The 22,952-nt window shown below is 40.4% G+C and overlaps 2 protein-coding genes across 8 annotated transcripts; one reads left to right on the top strand and one right to left on the bottom strand.

Annotated features, from left to right (window-relative positions):
* Positions 1-127: 127 nt before the first annotated feature.
* Positions 128-16,059, bottom strand: lamp3 (lysosomal associated membrane protein 3). Its single transcript, XM_034081563.2, has 7 exons — positions 15,733-16,059; positions 14,557-14,655; positions 9,990-10,063; positions 9,527-9,652; positions 3,304-3,376; positions 1,827-1,997; positions 128-805 (listed from the first exon to the last, which is right to left on the bottom strand). The coding sequence occupies exons 1-7, from the start codon at positions 15,788-15,790 to the stop codon at positions 666-668; spliced, it is 741 nt and encodes a 246-aa protein (XP_033937454.1). The 5' UTR covers positions 15,791-16,059; the 3' UTR covers positions 128-665.
* A 1,445-nt stretch (positions 16,060-17,504) lies between these two features.
* kng1 (kininogen 1) lies at positions 17,505-22,928 on the top strand. 7 transcript variants are annotated; one of them, XM_034081667.2, is made up of 10 exons: positions 17,505-17,644; positions 17,716-17,746; positions 17,854-17,946; positions 18,208-18,342; positions 18,939-19,055; positions 19,700-19,775; positions 20,550-20,719; positions 20,815-20,925; positions 21,361-21,456; positions 21,952-22,928. In XM_034081667.2, the coding sequence occupies exons 1-10, from the start codon at positions 17,520-17,522 to the stop codon at positions 22,291-22,293; spliced, it is 1,296 nt and encodes a 431-aa protein (XP_033937558.1). In that variant the 5' UTR covers positions 17,505-17,519; the 3' UTR covers positions 22,294-22,928. The 7 variants fall into 7 exon arrangements, with proteins under 7 accessions (XP_033937558.1, XP_033937559.1, XP_033937557.1 ...); XM_034081668.2 differs by having other exon boundaries at positions 17,851-17,946; positions 18,214-18,342; XM_034081666.2 differs by having other exon boundaries at positions 17,851-17,946.
* Positions 22,929-22,952: the final 24 nt, after the last annotated feature.

Raw genomic sequence — 22,952 nt, 5'->3', positions numbered from 1 at the left:
GGTGGGGAGGACGCTGCAGGGAGCACTTAGCACCAGCAGAGGGCAGCGTTACTCTGTCACACAGGTAGAGAGAATCCCACTTATAATAAATTTAAAACATATTAAATGATGGAACGGAAAATAGATGAAAAGTTCAAATTTTAACAAGTATTCTGGTAACACTACAATATTATGCAGTTATAGTATTTCAATTGCTGTAATAACGAAATATTTGTTTATTCAAAATACATTATATTACCAATTAAAGCAACAACAACAACAAAATGCGATGTTCATTTTCTAGTACAGTATCTCTGACATGTAGGTTAGCAAGCGTTGTTATGATTATTTACTTAATCATTAACAAGCGTGTGTCAACAGGGCTCATCCCTTTTATCAATTAACTCTGGAATATGCCACAAATATGAATATTACAACACACAGCTGTGAACAAAAGTTATCATTAAATACAGAATAAAAAGGAAAATAAATTTTAAACCCAATTGTGATGATTACAAATTATAATTGGAAAAAATAATTAAATAATAGTCAAAGAAATAAATGGAACAACATTGTCAAGATTTATAGGCATTAGACTGCTGTGCTTTAAATTAAGGAGAGCTAATTTGAGAACTTTTTGTGACAGTATATGATGAACTAATATTTTAGATCCAGTTGTCAGAAGTTCAGAGCCTGTCATATCCTTCTCTGTGGCGGTCTTTGATGAACAGGAAGGTCGTCAAGGCGATGAGAAAAAGACCCACCACTGTGGCCCCGAGGATGATGGGGATAACTCGCTTGGTAAAGTCAGCCCAACACTCCACCTCTGAAACAACATGGAGAGCAAAATGCAGAAACAAATGAGTACCTTCATTTAGCCATATAATCTGATCTGATGAATGACTTGCAGATATCACATACACATCAATCCCTTAGATCAGTGCTTCTCAATGTGTGGTCCGCGGACCACTGGTGAGTATATTGGTACAATTTCACATTTGAAATAAATAAATAAATTTAAGTTTTCCGCACTCTCGCGGGAATATCTCCGCAATGGAGCGAGCTAAAGTTTAACTTTCAATTGCATGATATAGCCCAGCGCAACACCTTCATCCCACTTGCTTGTATACCACATCCCACTTGTTTGTACAATTTTCAGGTGATTTGTAATCTGTTCTAGAAAAACGATGTGAATTTGGATATCTGTGGAGTTAGGTGGTCCGCGAGTGTTTTTTTATTGGTGGTCCTTGGTAGGAAAAAGTTTGAGAAACACTGCTTTAGATCTAAAGCTGCAGTGCAGAAATTCACATTTATAACACGAACATTGTTTTCCATAATGATTAGATCAATAACACAGCAGCAATAAACCTGCTTTAGTTTCAGGATATTTACTGTTAACACAGTCCAATGGGATCTATTATCATTGTGTGTGATTCTCAAAAATCGAAAGCTCAAAGTTCACATTATAGATCACATCTGTATCTGGCAAAACTCCCAGCTGTTTTCCTAGATTGAGATTAATCACAGAATGAGGGAAAACTGAAGTGCTTTCAAAGCATGAACATAATGTGATACTGTACAACAGAAAACAAGCCCAATTAGATTTTTAAACCATTAAAAAGAGTTTGAACCATGGTTTGAACACAAGAGAGGAAGCAGACAATACCATATGGGTAGTCAAGCGTGTATTTACTTTTATTCAACAATGTGAGTTTGTAATTGTCTTTTCACTATGATATTAATTACGGTTTTAGGACTAAATGTTGTCATAATTCTATATCTACCAGTGCAGATACTTTTTTATATAAAGGATATTTCCCCTTGAGCCTAATGATCAACCCATTCACCTTTTCCGTAGGGTCCTTTGAGCACAGTGAAGGCCTGTATCTGCAGAGGAACCAGCCGGATCCTCAGCTCCGGAGACGTCAGAAGCAGATTCTCAGATTCGCACTTGAAGCTCAGTCCATCAGCCGCTGCAAACAGCTTGCCATTCGTCAACACACCTGAGTAAGTCTTATCTGTGAGGAAAGGATGTTAGACAAGGATGGTTATGTTCTCTGTGTGGGCAGGTTCAGAATCAGAAATAACAGCTAGGCAAGACAAGGCAAGGCAATTTTATTTATATAGCACTTTTCAGCAAGTGGTGATTCAAAGTGCTTTACAGATTAAAAGCAAAAGACATTTAAGAACAAATACAACATAAATACATTATTAAAAAGGCATTTAAAAACAGGCATAAAAAGCAAAGGTAATGAAATATATTAAATAAACACAGCAGGTACAGAATACATGACTAAAAAGGCATACTGTAGTGTGGGCAGCTCAATTAAAAGCAGCGGCAAATAGGTGTGTTTTTAGTCGGGATTTAAAAATAGGAATTGTTTCGGCAGACGTGCATGATTTAGGCAGTTTGTTCCAAATTGTTGGGGCATAATAACTAAAAGCTGCTTTTCCATGTTTAGTGGTTATTCTCGGAACAGGGAGCAGACCCGACCCAGAAGACCTGAGACTCCTGGATGCTTCATAGTGATGGAGTAGGTCGTCAATATACCTCGGTCCTAAGCCATTTAGAGATTTAAAAACTAGCAGTAGTATTTTAAAATCAATTCTTTGGCAGACTGGAAGCCAGTGTAATGATCTCAGAACCGGAGTGATGTGATCCACTTTTCTAGTGTCAGTGAGTACTCGAGCAGCAGCGTTCTGAATCAGCTGCAGCTTTCTGATATATTTTTTAGTGAGCCCTGTGAATACACTATTGCAGTAGTCAAGTCTACTGAAAATAAAAGCATGGGCAAGTTTTTCTAAATCCAGTTTTTTAATCCTTGATATATTCTTCAGGTGGTAGTATGCAGACCTAATAACTGTTGTAATGTGACTGTTAAAATGCAGGTCTGAGTCCATCACTACACCCAGATTTCTTGCTTTGTGAGTTACTTTGTAGTCTGCCGACTGAAGCTCTGTGATTACTTTTAATCGGTCCTTCTTTGCTCCAAAAACAATGATCTCAGTTTTTTGTTTGTTCAATTGGAGAAAGTTCTGAGTCATCCAGTCAGTGATGTGCTCAATGCACTTGCTCAGTGTTCTAATCGGAGAGTAGTCTCCCGGTGTAATTTTAAAATAAATCTGGGTGTCGTCTGCATAGATGTGATAGCTTAGATCGCTCTTTTAATAATTTCAGCCAGAGGTAGCATATAAATATTAAAAAGCAAAGGTCCTAAGATGGAGCCTTGAGGAACCCCGCATTACATATTTATCAGGGTTGATTTGTAATTGCCTAAATTAGCTAAATGTCATCTCTATTTGTATCTCTTGATCTGGTCTTACTGGAACATCCTTGGCACACAGGCAGAGGAGACACGTGAGCGGTCAGATTGTAGACGTAGAACATATTCCCTTTCTGGAGACAAAAACAAAAGAGATTGAATCTGATCCAGTAATGCATGAATTCTGAAAACAATTTTTCTAATGAACATTACTTTATCTGTTGATGTGAATGTTTTGGATGTTCTATTGCTAATAGTTCCATAATCACTGCATTTATGAGGTGTTTTCTAAGGCATTACAATTGACATGACAACCTGATCTCACCAGAATGCGTGACTCCACCACGACTTCTTAACACCACAATGCGTGGTGGAGTCACGAACTTTGTTACATTTGCGTGTCTGCACCACGCAAACAACCCCAATGTAAAGTGAATGAGGCTCCTTTGTCGTGGTGCACACACGCATTTCTACAACGTCCCGCAGTGAGCTTTTATTCTATAAAACGTTTTTTAAATCTACTTTATAGCTTGTAGTAACTCACGGGAGGCTTCTTTTATTTTATTTGTATTCATAATAATTTTTATTTTTTGTCAGAATGTATTATGGTGCATTAGTTACGAATTTTTGTTCTCAAAAAACAGTGCATTGTGTGTAATACAACTGTGATTTGTATTACATTAGTTAGTTTTTAAGGAAGGCCAGAGCTTCAGCTGTGTCAAATAGATTGTTCCCTTTAGTTAACGTTGTTTAAAAGAACATTATATTCCGATTTGATCATGTCCCCTTTATTGTATTACGGAGAGCAATGTGAGCATCCATTCCCATTGGATAACGGAGGATTTTACACCCGGAAGTAAGCATTCTCTTTACTGTCGATTGATTTTACAGTGATATCTGCACTACTCATCGACTAAAAAACACCAGATTATCCTTGTTGATTACACAACATTGATTGGTTTAAATTGTGTACAATGCTTTTGTAATTTCCCCCTTCGATTCGGAGAAACAAATATTTGTTCAGTTTAGGATGGCCGAAGACACTACACTACCCAGAATCCTCAGCTATTGTTCCGCGTTGCCTCAAGCTCTGTGATTGGTTGACCTCCAACTGCATTCCATATGAAAAAAAACGTTTCGTAAAAGATAAATCCTACTTTATTCAGCAGTGCTTGCTTTACTCTTTGAAAGTCATCACATGAATGCATTGTAATAAATGGTTTGGCTGCATTAAATATTACACATCTATCGTAGCTCTGTATTTGTATTTATCTACAGAGATCGGGCTCAGAATAGACCGGAAACTATTCTTTTACCGTTCTGTTTTAATTTCACAATAAAGTTAGTAGTAATAATTTGTTTTGATATTATTGTTTTTTATTAACTATTAAACCGCTGGTTCATGTTAAGACCATCTTTTCTGTGTTGCTGTGGGTTTTTTCCATCGCTTTTGTGTTACAAATATCAAAACAGTAACTAAATATATCCTTCGTAAACTAAACCAGAAACAGCAGTATATTTTATTTTGTTAACACTGTAAACTTGACAGCTTTTTAACCCAAACCACCTACTGGTTAAAGCACGTTATTACACGTTTAGAGTAATATTGAAATCTTGAAAAGGGATGTCCAAAATAGCAATTATATACAGTTTTGTAGAGAATAACGAGTAATGTATATACTTTATAGGGATCTGCAGATACATATTTAGTCTTCTCAAGCACCAACAATCATTACATTACATTACATTGCATTTAGCTGACGCTTTTATCCAAAGCGACTTACAGTAAGTGCGTTCGACCAACAAAATACAACCTTGAAGAAAACAGAATCATATAAGTACATCAGGCTTCATAGAGCAAAAACATTTCAAGTGCTACTGTAGTGGGAATTTTTATTATTATCATCCTTATTATTATCCTTATTATATCTTTCATATGTTTAAACCAAATGCTTCTTATTTCCTCTTGTTGTGCTTTTACCATTATTATTCTATTATATTCTCTTATGAGTTTCCCAGTCTCTGCAAGGCCACAGCTGTTTCAGCAGACTGGGAGACTCATACACAGTCAGACACATCACGAACTTCCCTGCTCTGAGAACCGTTATGCTATCTACTCAAGGCCACTGGGTGTCTCATCAACAATCTGACTGTGTGAACCCAGATTGTTCTCTTTCCCACTCCTTTTCTATATAACCTTTGCTTTTCCATTGTTCTGCGCACTCTCGCGCAGACTTTTCATACTCTGTGCGACTTGTGACATATTTATATTATTGTATCGTGTATTTGAAGCTTCAAATAAATAACCAAAAGACAGCTTTGCTTGATTCACCATTTATTTGTATTGTTCATTTGACTTGTACTCTCCAGCTCTGTGTTGGGCCCTAGATTTCCATAACACTACTCAACTGGCTTTAGATAAGCCAGTCCTCCAATCAAATATCTCTCCTGATTGTTGGCACTTGACAATCACCTTCCCTGAATTTTACTCAGGTGTAACTAAAGTCTGCTTTAAGGGTTGTTTATATTTCACATCATTAATCAGAATCTGTAAAGTAACTAAAATAAATGTCGTGGAGTAAAAATACCAGGTTAACCTTAAAGAAAGCCCTCAGGATTATAAAAGACCCCCATCACCCCAGCCACAAACTGTTCTGTCTGCTGCCGTCTGGCACAACAGCCGCATTCTAGGAGAGGATGTGGCTGTTGTGGAGGACTATAGTACCTGGGAGTGCACTTATGGGCTGAACTGGAGGATCAACACTGACGCTGTGTACAAGAAGGGGATGAGCAGACTCTATGTTCTGAGGAAGCTGAGATCCTTCCACGTGTGCAGCAAGATGCTGGAGATCTTCTAGTCTGTTGTGGCCAGTGCACTCTTCTTTGCTGCGGTCTGCTGGGGGGGCAGCATCAGAGCCGGTGACACCAGCAGGATCAATAAACTGATCAGGAAAGCTGGGTCTGTCATCGGCATCAAGCTGGACCCCTTTGAAGCTGTGGTGGAGAGGAGGACACTGAACAGGCTGTTGTCCATGATGGATAACCCCACCCATCCTCTCCACCTGCAGCTGGACAGTCAACGGAGCTCCTTCTCCAACAGACTGCTGCAGCTCCGCTGTCACAAGGACCGATACAGGAACACATTCCTGCCCACTGCAATAACTCTGTACAACAAATCACCTCTGGCTGGAAGAGAACTCTCTGCTCCATAGTTTCTCTAATACAACCTCGCTGTACATTGTACACATATATAATCTGTTCAATATTTGATATTCCATATTCCATTGTCATATATTTTTGAATATGTATATTTGCATATATAATATCTACATGTATGTTTTCTATTTCAACACGTATATTTTCTATTTTCTTTTCTTTTCTTTCTATTCTTATTTATTTGTGGTTTTGTTTTATTGTAAAATGCCTTTTATGCTGCTGCAACAAAAACAATGTCCCAAATTGGGATCAATAAAGTACCATCTTATCTTATCTTATCTTACATCCGGACTAAAACCACCAGACTCAGGGACAGTTTCATCCCACAGGCCATAACACCTGAACTTTGAAATAACATCCATAACATTCATCTGGCTGCTACTTAGAAATGATTTGTCTAATATATCATATATTCCAATCACTTGTATAGACTCTTATTGCACTATTTCACTTTTTACTATTTTTGTCACAATTCACATGTTAGGTCACGTTTGTAGTTTTGTCTGTGTTGGTGTTTTTCTTGTCTTTGGGTTTCCTGTCTTATTGTGTTAAGTGTTCACCCCCATTTCCTGCCTGTCTGCTTTCTGTCTGTTTCCCTCCCTGATTACCCGATTGTGTTCACCTGTTGTCCTTGTGTTTCTCCTCCCCTGCCCGGCTGTTTCTCGTTGTCATGATTACCCCTTCTTGTATTTAGTCTTGTCTCTGTCTGTGTTCAGTGTTGGGTCATTGTTTGTTGGTGACGGAGTTCACCGGAGAGTGTTCTGTTCTGTATTTGTCTGTATCCTTGAAATAAAGGGTTTCTCAAGAGTTATCTGCATTTGGGTCCTGCTTCCTTCACTCATCCGTGACAGAATGACCCAACCAGAAATGGACCCAGCAGATGACCCTTTTGAGGTGGAGCTGCAACAGTTTTCTTTTCCTTTGGAATGTTGCCACGATTGGTGGAAGGAAGCGTCCAGTGTTCGGCTGAAGGAGGCCGCCCTGGTAGAGGCGCACCGGTTGGCGATGGAGAAGCCCGACTTGGTGGAATTCTTACCTGACTGGATGTTGGACTTCCTCTGGAGGTGTGAGTTCCAGCCTGCTGACTACAGACGTCTCGGAGTGGTCCGTCTGGGGTCAACCCATGCTTCTGTCCCAGTTCCTGCTCCTATTCATGAGTCTTATGCTGGAACTCATCAGGATTATGGAGGCCCACGGAGCATTCAGGCGGCTGCTAAGAGGAGTCGTCGCAAGGCCAGACAAGGAGCCCGGGCCCCAGCAGCCATGGTCCCAGTACAGGCGCCAGCAGCCATGGTTCCAGCCTCAGTCCTGGCCCCAGCAGCCACGGTTTCGGCCCCAGCAGCCACGGTTCCAGTCCCGGCCCCAGCAGCCATGGTCCCTGCCCCAGTGCAGGCTCCCGCAGCCATGTTTCCGGGACCGCCCCACACAGTCATGATCCGGGCTCCAGAGCTGGATCATACAGCCATGTTTCCGGCTCCAGGGCCGGCCCCAGCGGCTATGGTCCCGGCTCCGGGAGCGCCCTATACGGCCGTGTTTCCGGCGTCGAAGCTGGAGCTTATAGACAGGATTCTGGCTTCAGCAACCATGTTTCTGGCTTCAATTCCGGTCCCTGCAGCCAGGGTTTCGGTCCCAGTTCTGGTCCCAGCAGCCATGGTCCCGACCCCAGCTGCCTTGGTTCCAGACCCGGATCTGGTCCCGGCTGCCACGGTCCCATCTCGAGTTCCCTCCACTGGTTCCTCCTCGAGTCCCCTCTCTAGTTTCCCTCTCGAGTTCCCTTCTCTAGTTACTCTTCTAGTCCCTCCTCTAGTCTCTCCTCTAATCCCCTCTTTAGTCTCTGTTCGAGTCCCCTCTCTGTTTCCATCTCAAGTTCCCTCTCCAGTTCCCCCTCGGAGACGTTCGATTCCTGTTTTGAATAGTGTGCCGTCGATGGGTTTCATTCCATTCCAAAATGCTGTTTGTCACTCAGCGTAAACTTCAACATCCAACATCCAATCACAGAGCTTGAGGACAAACCACGGGGTTTGTCAAGCAAAGCACATGGTGTAGTCCCAAACGATAGCTGAGGATTCTGGGTAGTGTAGTGTCTTCGGCCATCTTAAACTGAACAAATATTTGTTTCTCCGAATCGAAGGGGAAAATTACGAAAGCATTGTACACAATTTAAACCAATCAATGTTGTGTAATCAACAAGGATAATCTGGTGTATTTTAGTTGATGAGTAGTGCAGATATCACTGTAAAATCAATCGATAGTAAGGGGAATACTTACTTCCGGGTGTAAAATCCTCCGTTATCCAATGGGAATGGATGCTCACATTGCTCTCCGTAATACAGTAAAGGGGACATGATCAAATCGGAATATAATGTTCTTTTAAAAAACGTTAACTAGGGAACAATCTATTTGACACAGCTGAAGCTCTGGCCTTCCTTAAAAACTAACTAATGTAATACAAATCACAGTTGTATTACACACAATGCACTGTTTTTTGAGAACAAAAATGTGTAACTAATGCACCATAATACATTCTGACGAAAAATAAAAATTATTATGAATACAAATAAAATAAAAGAAGCCTCCCGTGAGTTACTACAAGCTATAAAGTAGATTTTAAAAACGTTTTATAGAATAAAAGCTCACTGCAGGATGTGGTAGAAATGCGTGTGTGCACCACGACAAAGGAGCCTCATTCACTTGGGGTTGTTTGCGTGGTGCAGACACGCAAATGTAACAAAGTTCGTGACTCCACCACGCATTGTGGTGTTAAGAAGTCGTGGTGGAGTCACGCATTCTGGTGAGATCAGGTTGGACATGATGGTATGAAAAATTGACTAAACTTAAGTGCTCATATAGATATAACGGAGTAAGAAATACAAGTTTTGCCTCTGAGATGTAGTGGTCTAGATGTACAAGTTGCATAAAATCAACACTCAATTACAATTACCTCAAATGTGTATAGTACTTGAGTTTAAGTATAGTCAATTTACATTCCACCATTGCCTGCATATCTCCGGACAGTGGAAGAAAATGCACACTTTGAAGGAAACGGGGATGTATGACATTTGGTGTACCTTTCTGAAGGTGAGCTGCAGCCTGGCAGCATTGTCAGGCAGTGTGAGAGAGAGGACAGCAGCTTCTTCACCACAGGACCCCCCCGTCCTGACCCTGGAGGGCTCCAGGTTGTAATACCAAGCCTTCTGAATGCACACAGGAGATAAATATGACTTAGACAGTGTCAGATTTCATTGTCTCCAATCAGTCACCAGACAAGTACTGGAGCAAAAACAAATTAACATTTAAATTATAATGTATCACCTCCACCAGAGCACACACGTCTTGTTATTTGTTTTTAAATAGATTGTTACGGACATTTTAGTTTTCTTTTGTTTGAACAGTGAAACAAACACGAAGACATGCAGAAATGAACACGCACGCTGGGAGAAATGTGCTGAAATACAAAAAAAAGGACAAAAATACACAGAGGAAAACACACACGCACGCATACTGTACACCCAAACACAAACACACACTAACCTTTTTTTCAATGATAATGTACTGTACTCCCATGGTGGCTTTTATGCAGGATTTTCCCACATGCTTGTAGGTCCCTGTGCACAAACACACATAGAAATATACATTAACACAGACAGCCAAAGGTCATTTAACCCTTCTCTTGCGTTTCGGGTCAAAAGTGACCGAATTACTTTTATTTTAATCATAAATATTGTGTTTTTCATCCACTTGCCTCAATACTTTATGTTATCCTCCCGACTAGGCCTCTGAACATAATACACTTGATGATCACCACTTGCATTGCATTTTGAGTTATTTATCACACACACACACACACACACACACACACACACACACACACACACACACACACACACACACACACACACACACACACACACACACACACACACACACACACACACACACACACACACACACACACACACACACACACACACACACACACCATGTATACATCACTTCAGGGGACATTACATTGACTTACATGCATTTCCTAGAGACTTATCCTAACCTTAACCATAACCAACACATGCCTAACCCTAACCCTTACCCTAACCCTAAACCTAACCAAGTCTTCACCCTAAAATTAATGATTCCCCTCATGGGGACCTCCAATTTGTCCCCATAAGGGAGGCGAGTCCCCACACGTGCCTATGTAAACAGATTTAGGTCCCCACAAGTATGGTAATGCTAGTCTCTCTCACACACACACGCACGCACGCACGCACACACACACACACACACACACACACACACACACACACACACACACACACACACACACACACACACACACACACACACACACACACACACACACACACACACACACACAATGTATACATCACTTCAGGGGACATTACATTGACTTACATGCATTTCCTGGAGACTTATCCTAACCTTAACCATAACCAACACATGCCTAACCCTAACATTTACCCTTAACCTTACCCTAAAATTAATGATTCCCCTCATGGGGACCTCCAATTTGTCCCCATAAGGGAGGAGAGTCCCCAAACGTGACTGTGTAAACAGATTTAGGTCCCCACAAGCAGTACTCGAGTTGAGTGGGGATGAGGGGGGATGGCATCCCCCCTGAAATAAAAACGGTCAAAATCATCCCCCTTCTAAAACTGCCATTCCCCCTTTCCATCCCTTATGTAATTTTATCAATAAACGTGGCACTGGTATTACTGCTATTTCAACATTAATTTTGCGCATTTTGAGTAAAATACTGTGGGCGAGGGAGCACGCACACACGCAATGACATTTTTACCAAGTCACTGACGCTATACTATGCGAGTGCCCTAGAGGGCGCCAGAGCACCGTGATGCGCCTATTTGATCGATGCCAGAAGCGCAGGTAACGGTCATCACAATGGCAAAGCAACCAGGAGGACAACGCGATCTGAGGGACTTCATATTTAAAAATACTAAAAATTACATTTCAGGTAAGTCAAGAGTCAGTAATCGTAGTCATTACTCACTACTTTAGTCACCAAAGGTGGAATCTATGGACATAAGCAGTCCATACGTTATACGTTTTTCTCTCGTGTTAGCTACTGGTAAGACTCACAACTGTTGATGAAATGATACCACCAGCACCAGAAGAGCTGAAACCCCTCCTTCAAGCAGTGAACACTCTGGTCATCTCCACAGCTGAGTGTGAACGTGGGTTTAGTCAGATGAACATTTTAACCACAACTAGAAGCTCCCTAGAGGTAAAAAGCATGTCAGCCTTGCTTTTCATCAAGTGTGTTGGCCCTCCACTGAACAATTTCAGACCAGAGGTATATGTCAAGACTTGGCTTCAAAGCCATTGCTTAGCTAACAATCCGAAAGCAAGAGCCAGAAAAATTGAGACCAAAAAGCATGATTATGAAAATCTTTGGAAACTTCTATGAGATGGGGGAGAGTGGAGTAGGCAGCCATTGACAACATTGGTCCTATTTTGTATTATCTGTATAATCTTTTAATATATTTCATATTTTGTAAACAATTTCAATTTGCACTTAATGCCCTGTTAAAAAAAGTAACATTGAGAATGTTAACATAAAATATTTGTATTTGAACTGCAATAAAATGATGACGGATCAATATTTTTCTAAATTTTTTCCTCACATTTTTCATGAAGAATTTACATAATGATTTAATTAATTACGATACAAATGTAACCCTTTAGATACCAGTTTTGATCGTATACCAGTAACTGCTTTTTTGAAAAAATACAATATAATTCAATATTCTAAAAACTATTTGGACTTTATTATTAGTATAATCAGTTGATCCATCTGAATAATAAATGAGGGACTGTTAACCTACAAGATGTGTACCATATACTTCCATTATAACCACATTTTTGTATCCCCTCCCCCCCTTTAAATTAAAGTGAAAAAAAGATTTTGCACTAATTGTCCTCTGCATTCTACCCTAAATGTTAGTGGTGTCATGGCAGCCCGGGGACCGACTCTAATTCTGAGGTGCCTTGGTCAAGAGCAATGAAAGGAGTATCTGAACATCCATAACATGCATGTTGTTTTAGGAGTATAATAATTATCTTTATGCTGGTTGGTCTCCCACCCTCGGCGGGTTATCAGCACACATTATGTCCCCATATGATAAAATCCACCATCCCCCCTGATTTATTTTTACAACTTGAGTACTGCCCACAAGTATACTAATGCTAGGCCACACATCACACGCTACAGGAACCTCTCCCTTTCTCGCGCTGTATGATACAATGTATCATACCTTCTCACAGGTCCAAGCTCTGTGCCCCTCGAGAAATACAAACCTCTCACTTTCTCACACTACTGTAAATGCGCCTCTCTTACTGGCTCTCAAGCAGTTATATTTGTGCCTTGCTCACATTTGACTCATTGACACAATGAGCAGGCGACCGATTACGCTATTTTCTGTACGAGGGGCTCTGGACAAATTTTTTAACCAGATGAAGAGGAGATTGAACCAGATGAAGAGGAGATAGAGAAAGATGTCTCAGAAATGGAAGACAACAGCGATCCAGATTATGAGCCTACAACAGACCAGGAAGAGGCACCTGAGGGAGAATAGATAGAAGCCTCTGAGGAAAAGGCTCCTGAGATAGAAGCCTCTGAGGGAGAGGAGCCTGAGGTGACATTCCACAAGTTTGCATTGCCAAAACCATGTGCGGAACACACGTGAGCACACACACACACACACACACACACACACACACACACACACACACACACACACACACACACACACACACACACACACACCACACACACACACACACACACACACACACACACACACACCCCGTCACATATTGACGGACGGTCAGGGCCCCTCCCCGTCGCTATATTACGTACAGGGTACCCCTTGCCCGTCAGGCTTCTACGGGCAGGGCGTCCCATAGACCTTCATTGCGGACAGCGGACCCCTTGATCGTCAGGCTTCTACGGGCAGGGCGTCCCATAGACCTTGATAGACCACGTGATCAACAACGATGGCCGACCTTCGTGTTATTCTCGGTGGAAAATGCCTATTTTAAGGTTCATTTGGCCATTAAAATGCGTTTTGATGTCATTTAGAAGGAAGAAATATTTAAAAATACAGATTTCCGTATTCTGAGGCTCTGAGCCCCATTTATAGTCTGAGCCCCATTTATTTTCCTCACAGACGGCAACAAAAGTCCGAAATTATACGATTTAAAATAAAAGCAATAATTGTGGCTTGATATTGAGTAAGAACATGTTTTTATGAACCACACAGCTTCCGGTCTCCCACGACCCGACCGGAGAAAAAGACGTGCTGCAGGCAGTAGAAATACATTGCTTTTAAAATCGTGCTGTGCAACACGAAAAAAAGGGGCAAATCGTGTTGGTGAACACGAATCAATAGATTAAAAATCGTGTTGGTGAACACGAAATGCCGTGAGACTGGGTTGTTTATATTCATCACAGTGAATGCTGAACTTGATGGGCCCACCGGTGGGTCTGGACCATGACATGAAACACTGGCTTGCTTGTATCAAATCAATACATACATCATTGGAACGGGAAGAATCTCAGCTACAACACTAACTAAATCATTTCCATCTCCAGTAAATACAGCCTACATGGCAAGCATTTTTATAATATACAGTAATGTAAAATAAGCACTATCTTTGAACTTACTGCCAAAAATAATATGAAATTCACCCCTGGTGTCATTCTGTCTGTCATCCCTTGATTCTACTTGCTTTGACTGTTCAAAGGAGATGTCAACCATCAAAATTGGATAAGGGGTTCCAGAGATATCACTGTGCAAAACACACCGGTCAATTTTGACCGAAAATAGCATGGGAAGGGGGGTATGACCTAACGCAAGAGAAGGGTTAACTTGAATTAGTGACAATCTGTTTTTATTTTATTAATAACTTCTGGCTCCGTACAAAAGAGCCCTCAATGTTTTGACTTGAATTATTTGTTTTACTTTCCCTTTAAAACTTTAAACCCAATTAGGTCTACATTTAACTGTAGGTACATTTGCTGTGGTGCAAATAATTTATGTTTTATCCAAAAGGGATTGGTGTGTACCTATTGGAGGGGCGGTCTCAGTGGGCTGCAGCGCCGGCCTGTAGACGTGAGGCTCAGACGCAGGCTGGACAGAGCGCTCATTTTCCTGGAGCTGGACACCTGGGGGAGAAGAGACGTGTCACTATCAACATCTGGTTATCTATTTTATACATATTGCACACAGCAGACACATATTCAGTTATGTGCCAAGAAACCAGCCAGCACACAGACATGCTGGAATGCTCGGTATTTGTCCACGTTTGTTAACCTGCCTCTAACAGAATCTTGGATTGGACATTTTTGAAGAAAGTCTAAATAGAATAGGAAAACAAAAACATTTTTGCCAGGCATGTCCACTTTGCAACAAGTACATTTTACTTGGTAAATTACTTGGTTATGAAGTAAGAATGAGGCTGTCTTGACATTGGTTTAAAGCAATAATTACAGTAATTGAACAATTACACATAATAACACATTGCATGAAAGCTGCTGCTGCAAACCTTGTCCTCAATGTTTTTATCTCAGTTTATTTTCATACCATCTGTATGCTTTTAACTGCAGATTAAGAAAGAAAGAAACATGTGTTAAACCCTTAAATGTAGATTTCTGTGTGAGAGAGGAAACCAGAACATCCTCATTTATGACAAAGCACTAGGTTTTCACAGAGAAGGCAACACAGCATTATGAAGATGACCATTTTATTTCAAATTAAGAAATATAAATTAAGAAATAATCAGTTAAAATGTCTCAATCACATGTTCACTCCTATCATTATTACTTCCTTGCATGCACAGTACAGTAATACTGAATGGGGTCCTTTGTAACTTTGTGCCAAGAGACACTTGGAGTTCAGCTCTGGTTTCAAATAACAGTTTAATTTTGTTTTGAGGACAATCCCACAAATTGATCTATAAAATCTGACAAGATTCCAAATCTCAAACCATTTTTTATACTTTAGTGGATTTGAGGTAAAAGAAAATCACAAAAAAAGAAAATATCCTTTAGGTTATTGTTTTTAACTTTGCATTACCTTTTTTAAATTGTATTTGAGTTTAGTTGTGTGGGCAATATGGATGTGAAAACCCTCTCTATAATCTGGAGGAAGTCTCCCATAAATGCTGCATTAAGTTGAGAAGTTGACCAGTCTGTGGAGAAGCGCACTATAAGGGTGTAATGAGATTAGAAAATCAAACTTACCTGCAATAATAGCCAGGATTATGAGACACCATCCACCTGTTTGAGCCTTTAGCATCATAGTCAACAGAAAACAGCAGAAAGGAGAATAATGCAGCAGTGATGGGAGCCGTGTGAGTGCTTCAGTTGTGGTTTTGCTTCTAAATGTGAAACTGTCGACCACCTTGACACCCAAAGGAGCCGTGCACAGGAAGTGCAGAGTCACAGGAGGCGGTGAGCTGACACCTCGGATGGAAACTTTATGATGGTAAAACTCTGAGTCAGAAGCATGTAGCTCTAACTTTATGTGCTAAATATGTCACCTTGACAACATGTTGCTTTTGTTAGTGTCTTAGAAGTTGGGGACTTTGAGCATTAACAACAATATGTATATTTCTAAAGTTACAAAACTGCCTTTCATGTGTGACTGATGTTATATCTTAATATATCAGTTATCTAATTTAATTCATTTAACTTATTTATATTATGAACTTGTTCTTTGTTTCTAATAATTGAATTTAGGAATATAGTTGTAACATAGTATTTTTACAGTGTGGTATTGTTTTACTAAAATAAAAATATTTGAGTACTTACTGGCTTGGTTAAGATACACAGCTGCTGCTGCTGCTGCTGCTGCTGCTGCTGCTGCTATACTGTTGGTTTACATTGAAATATTGAATCGAAACTAATTTGTTTTATTTGAGTATTTTGTAAAGTAAAAATAACTAAATAATTTGAGTTTTCCTTTATCCTTTTATTAAAATGTGACTCCTCTTAGTAAAATTGTAACGATAAAATGTCTAAATAACCTATGTTAGAAATGTGTTAATAAGAGCACTTCAATATCCCACATTTTCTCAAAGAAATCCATAATTTTAACCAAGACAAGGCTTTGTTTTCTTTGGCATTTAACTCCATGTTTTCATTTGTTCCCATATTTATTTCCTTTGTCTATGTTTTACCTTATTGATATACCAGGTGATTTATCTACGGAGAACTCAGCTACCAGTCAAAACCTCCTGAATGATGAAGAATTAAGTAATCCTTGGAAGTTATGAAAGGCATACAATTCTGTCTTTTCTCATTGTTTTAATTGAGGGACCCCTAGTGGCAGTAAATAACATTCGATGCCATAAACTTAGACAACTCTGGAGGAGGTCTCCGTTTGCGTCCCATCGGTTGGCATGTGCACTCAGTGAACTTGGTGTATTCCTGTACAGAGGCTGCCCATAGACACAGCAAACACAATGTCTGGATGATACTGTCATTTATGGAGTGTAACAACTGTGCAGCTTTCACCTCATTTCACTGAGGACCTGTGAGGAAAACAGAGTGGTAGAGGCCAAAGGTCGACAGGGACAAAGTACCAGTGAAAGCACACAGCAAGCAAACACAAAGACACACACAAGCACACACAAGCACACACAAACACACACGCACACGCACATGCACACACACAATGGCCCCTAAACACGTACAGTTAGTTATGTTTATGTTCAAACATACATGCTTCTTTGTGTGTTAAAATGTGTGTGTGTGTATTTAGGTATTAGAGCGTTTGCTCATTTAAATTCACTAGGAAGGAAGATGTTACCTCTTTAAATACTCTCCCCTTTCTTGGATACTGACAGTCGTATTGATTTGACAAGTAGGAGGGCAAACTAGAGAGCAAACATTTACTCTCCTTTTACCGACTGAGCATCCATGCGTGTGTGTGTGTGTGTGTGTGTGTGTGTGTGTGTGTGTGTGTGTGTGTGTGTGTGTGTGTGTGTGTGTGTCTTGGTGTGTGTGTGCCCTCCTGTCCCCTGTGTATGTGTCTATCAGTGTGTCATTATTTTTCCCAGGATACCCACCCACAGTTTCAGGAGAACTTCACTCATTCATTTATCTCTTCAAGCACAGCGACATCGACAGCAGTCATTCACCTTCATAAACTGTAAGTAATGCTATATTAAATATTTGCATTAAATCATTTTGAAAGCTTAAAATTGTTTCTGATTCAGGCAGAAATAAGACATTTGCGACTCACGCTGCCAGGGTAAGAAGGTCATTTCGACATGAAATACACTTTCATTACATTGGTAAACTGTGGATTGATGTGTTCACTCTCTGTTGTTATATTTACTGTTATTTCCTGTGAAGCAGAGCAGAAACATCCATCAAGATCAGATGATGAGGAGCGGAGCGGGGCTTTGTGTGCTCGGCCTGCTGTGCCTCCACAGCTCAGTCTATGGCTGGGTAAGCAGAAAGAAATCAGAAACCCTACTGTAGCTACAACCTTGTTGCATTATGAGAATACACTGTGAGCAAAGTCAAATTGTTCATATAGTGAACTTGTTTAGTATTTAAAATGTTATCTGTAAAGTAACTGGTAACTGTCAGATAAATGTTGTGGAATAAAGAACATTATATTTCACTAATGAAGGAGGAGAAAATTCAAGTCCTCACCTTCTTGTCAGAAACATCAGGATCTGATTATATTTTTTCTTTTCACCGGAGGTGCAGCCTGGCGTTCTGATATTCTGTGACGACCCGTCTGTGGACAGAGCCGTCAGCAGCGCCGTGAACAAGTTCAACGAGAGGCTGAGCACCGGACACAACTTGGCCCTGTTTCAGATACTGTCAGCCAGCAAGGTACGGTGATGGAAAAAATGATGTGTGTGACATGCTACTGTAGGTTTTTTTGAGGAAAATGGTTACTCTTACAGTGTTGCATTGTTGTAGATACTGACACTGTCCTACTTGTAAGAGGGACTCAGTTAGTATTAGACATACTAACAATGAAGGGTGGTTAATATAGTCAATACATTTAAAAAACAAAAGGGTGAAATGTGCAAAACTAAACATTTTGAATCTGCTCGACACCATAATGCTGCTAAAGAATATAATACACACATTGGCAATAACTAGGACAATGCAATTATTTCATGAGCTTTATTGAGGTTTTAACTGTTTTACTTATTATGCAATATAATAATAATATTAACAATAATAATAATTCACATGTGGCGATTGTGGACTCCTGTTTTTTTTTTTTAAAGTATCATATTAGAGATGAAACTGGTGAAACAACAGGAACTAAAGCTGTGGGATGATAAGACATTTAAAGAAAACATGTTTACACACTATGACCTCTGGTACACTGAACATGTTTGTGTGTGTGTGTGTGTGTGTGTGTGTGTGTGTGTGTGTGTGTGTGTGTGTGTGTGTGTGTGTGTGTGTGTGTCCAGTCAGAGAATGGCTCCGACTCAGTGTACTCACTGCAGTTCGCCACCAGGAGGAGCGACTGTCTAGCTGGCAGCAACAAACCCTGGACTGTCTGCAACTATCTGCCCAACGGAAGAGAGGTAATAATGAGAGAGCAAAACAGCTGCAGAGACCCATGGGTTTGTTAGCAGTGACACACAGTAAACATCAACCAAGGTAACACCCGCCCACCTGATCACCTGAATCTCCTCCTAGAGCCCCATTGTGTTCTTTTTAACCAAATATCTCTCAGAGGGGTGTTGGGGTGGCTCCTTAAAAGACAGAGAATCAGCACTCTGGCTTGGCAACTGGAAGGTCACCAGTTCAAGTCCCGGCAAGACCAATACCGAGGTGTCCCTGAGCAAGGCACCGTTCCCCACACTGCTTCCCGGGCGCCGTTCAAAATGGCAGCACACTGCTCCTAACACAGGATGGGTCAAATGCAGAGAAACAATTTCCCCACGGGGATTAATAAAGTATAAAATCAAAATCAATCGAAATAGGGCTGAAACAGAGAGGATTATGGGATGCTACAATGCATAATCTGTTTGGTATTTGGAGCCAAGCACTTCAGAGCCATGTTTTATAACTGTGACATATAATATACTGATGAAAAACAATATAATAGGGACCTTTAAGGGAGAACAACATTTCTTAAATTGGTAGCAATATGTTATGTAAAGGCATGGATTATACAGTCTTTGATTAAAACAAATTAAATCATCTGAGCTGTTTTTCTTTTCAGAAACCAATTTCATGCAATGCCACTGTCTACATGACGGAGACAGAGGCACACACTCGACAGGTGGATTGCCTGCTCGGTGAGTGAAAATAACCAAGTGTCATATTATTGTTTTATCAGTTATGACACAAGATTATCCAGCTTTTTTCTCAAACAAATAAGAAAATATGGAGAGGGTTAGTTCTATCTAATCCACCATCACCAACCAAACCTAGAACTATACTTTAAAAAAATATCAAACGTAATTAAAGTCTGGAGATAAAAGATAAAGCCTTTTCGTCTCGTGTTTCCTGCAGTGTGAAAAAAATATTGAACATTTGTGATTCAAGATTCAAGAACTGAAGCGACCCTTCAAAGCTAGTAAAACAGAGACATAAACAGGATAGTAATAAATACATCCAAAATAACTACTTTTGTTGGCAGAAACCTGAACTAAATTTGATAGAGAAATGTTTTTCAAAATGATCGAAAGTATATTTTTTAACTTAGACATATGATATTACATGCAGGCCCAGTTGATCAATACTTTAATTTGTTGTCATGTGACGCTTCATATTTACATACATTTACTCAAGTACTTTACTTAGGAACACATTTCAGGTACCTTCATATTCTGAACGTATATCTTGCATGGGAAGATGAACATCTAGTGTGCTGATAACGTTCCCTATGTTTTGCAACTTTTAAAGGCACAGCTTGGAAAAATAATACTGGTATTGTTTTGTAGATTGCTTCAGTTGGATCTGGTCTTACAGAAAGTAGGTTTTGTGGTTTGAATTAACCGCATGATTAGCCCAGTCAATCTGCTGTCTTCACATTCTTTATTTCTCTCCACCATCTTTCTCCTCTCCAGATGATTACGTTGTCCCAGAGAAATCTATCTGTTTGGGATGCCCGACAGAGGTCGATGAGAACTCAGAGGATCTCAGGGTTCCTCTCTCTGTCTCCATCTCCAAGTATAACTCCATATCCGACTCGACTCACCTGTTTACCCTGCACTATGTGGGCCGCTCCACCAGACAGGTAGAAACGGGTTGATATGAGGAGAGAGGTGAAGATGAAGAGGAGAAGAAGAAGGTTTTTCTTTACTGTCTGCATCTGTATCTGTTTCCCTGTAGGTCATCGCAGGATTCAGGTTCAAGCTGAGTTTTGATATGAGGAGGACCACCTGTCCCAAGAGTGAACACAAAGAACTCAACGAGCTGTGTGTCCCTGATAGTGAGAATGTGGTAAGCACAGACATAGTCTTTGTTGTTGTTGTTGTTGTTGTTGTTGTTGTTGTATGTGGTCGTTCTGTGTCTCTATGTGGTTGTATTTTGTGTCTTTTTAGTTGTTTTGTGTCTTTCTGTCGCTGTTACGAGTCTCCGTGTTGCTGTTTTCTGTATCTTTGTGTTTGTTTTGGTTCTGAAAGTGGTCAATCTGTGTCTCGTTGTGGTCATTCTGTGTGTCTTTGGGTCATTGTGTGTCCTTTTGTTGTCCTTGTGTTTCTTGATGGTGGCTTTATTTGGCTTTGTGTGATGTTGCGTTCTTTATTATTTTCTTTTTCGTCTATTGTGTCTCTCAGTGGTTGTTTTTTGTCTCTGCCCCATGACCCGTATGTGATCCATCCAATGCTCCACATTTATTAGACTGATGTGTCTCTCTCGCTCTCTGTTTGTGTGTAGGAGTTTGCCAACTGTAACTCTACAGTGGATGTAGCACCATGGAGGTTTGAGGTCCCACAGGCCAATATACAGTGTGAACAAGGGGCGCTGCCCACGGTGAGACCCACTTCCACAAGATGCTCAAACATTCAGCCTGTTTTAGAAATGGAATAAAGAGCACATCGACTTAATTGAATCTATGATAAACAACTCTATTTTAATTGAAAGTAAAAGTACTATATAACATAAGTTCAGCTCTCACTGCTCAAATACTAGATAGTGATATATCTTGAAAGTGAAATGTAGACATTCGAGTTTGTATGCTGTAAATAAAAGACAACATGCAACATGCCAAATAAGATCTATCACAGTTACATACTATAAACCTTACATTACATTACATTGCATTTATCTGACGCTTTTATCCAAAGCGACTTACAATAAGTGCGTTCGACCAACAAAATACAAACTTAAAGATAAAAAGGATAGACTTTGTAAAATAGGATGTCCATACTTTTTCATCTTTCCCATTTTACAATTCAATCACAATACTTTCATTCTAAAATGTAAAACCGTCCAGTTGCTAAGTGTCTTACTGTATTCCTTCTCCAGATGTTTATCAGGCGTCGTCCCCCGGGCTGGTCTCCTCTCAGGAACATCCTGTTAGAATTCCCCTCCATCACCTCGCCTCCAACCACAACCAGCCCACCCTCCACCGGCAAGGCTTCGGCCAACGAAGAGTCTTCTGAGGAGGACACCACTGCATCCAAACCCCCCTCCTCCCCGGACATGGGTGCAGAAGCTGGGAACGACAGCCCCTTCCACTGCCCGTCCAACCCCTGGAAACCTTTCAACCCCATCCCCCCCGCAGCACCCACACATGGCCTGGCAGAGGAGGCCAGCCCCCAGCCCCCAGCAGAGGGGGGCTTCAGTGATACAGACCTGCTGGGATAAATTCATCCTCAAGGGAAACACATTTGTATTCAAAATGATCTCACTTTTTACTCCCTCCAAACACAGCTTTTTGTTTATTTAGACTAGTGCTTTATTTTCTGGGATGCAGCACATTTTGCTTTAAAGAAACACCTTTGATTCATTTCAAATTTAAGATGCAAAAGGTTGATAAAATAACCAGTGCAGGCGAAAGCAACTTGTTTTTGGGACCTGTTGCTTCTTTGAAAGCACTGGAGAAAATTACTGAAGTGATGAAAGAGCTCTAAACTGTTAAAGATAATCAGTGTCAGTTTCCTTTGAGTAAATCAAAGTGGTTTATTAGAGATGTGAGAAAATAGCATGTGTCTTTTCTTCAAAGGGAAAGATCTGCACGGAAATAAGACGTTGTTCTTTGTGCTGTGGTTGAATGTGAATATAAATGCAGCTAATCAATGATGTGTTTCTTTCTGTAACATTCTCCTGTACTCACGGACTTACACGGTATCCCTTTGACTTCCTATTATCATTTCATCAGCCTAAATTACCTTACTGGTCTTTTAACATTGTCAACATCCGGATGAAGTCCTTTGGATACCCGGAAATCTTCTTTTCAAGCCCTGGAAATGAATAAAATAATTAAAGTCATTACATTTGAACATGTTGGCTATATAATTCATTGC

The sequence above is a fragment of the Pseudochaenichthys georgianus genome, chromosome 4, assembly GCF_902827115.2.
Source record: "Pseudochaenichthys georgianus chromosome 4, fPseGeo1.2, whole genome shotgun sequence".
In the NCBI taxonomy this organism is placed as follows: Eukaryota; Metazoa; Chordata; class Actinopteri; order Perciformes; family Channichthyidae; genus Pseudochaenichthys; species Pseudochaenichthys georgianus.
Note: the sequence above shows the minus strand (reverse complement) of the source record. Positions and strands in the feature narration are given on the sequence as shown.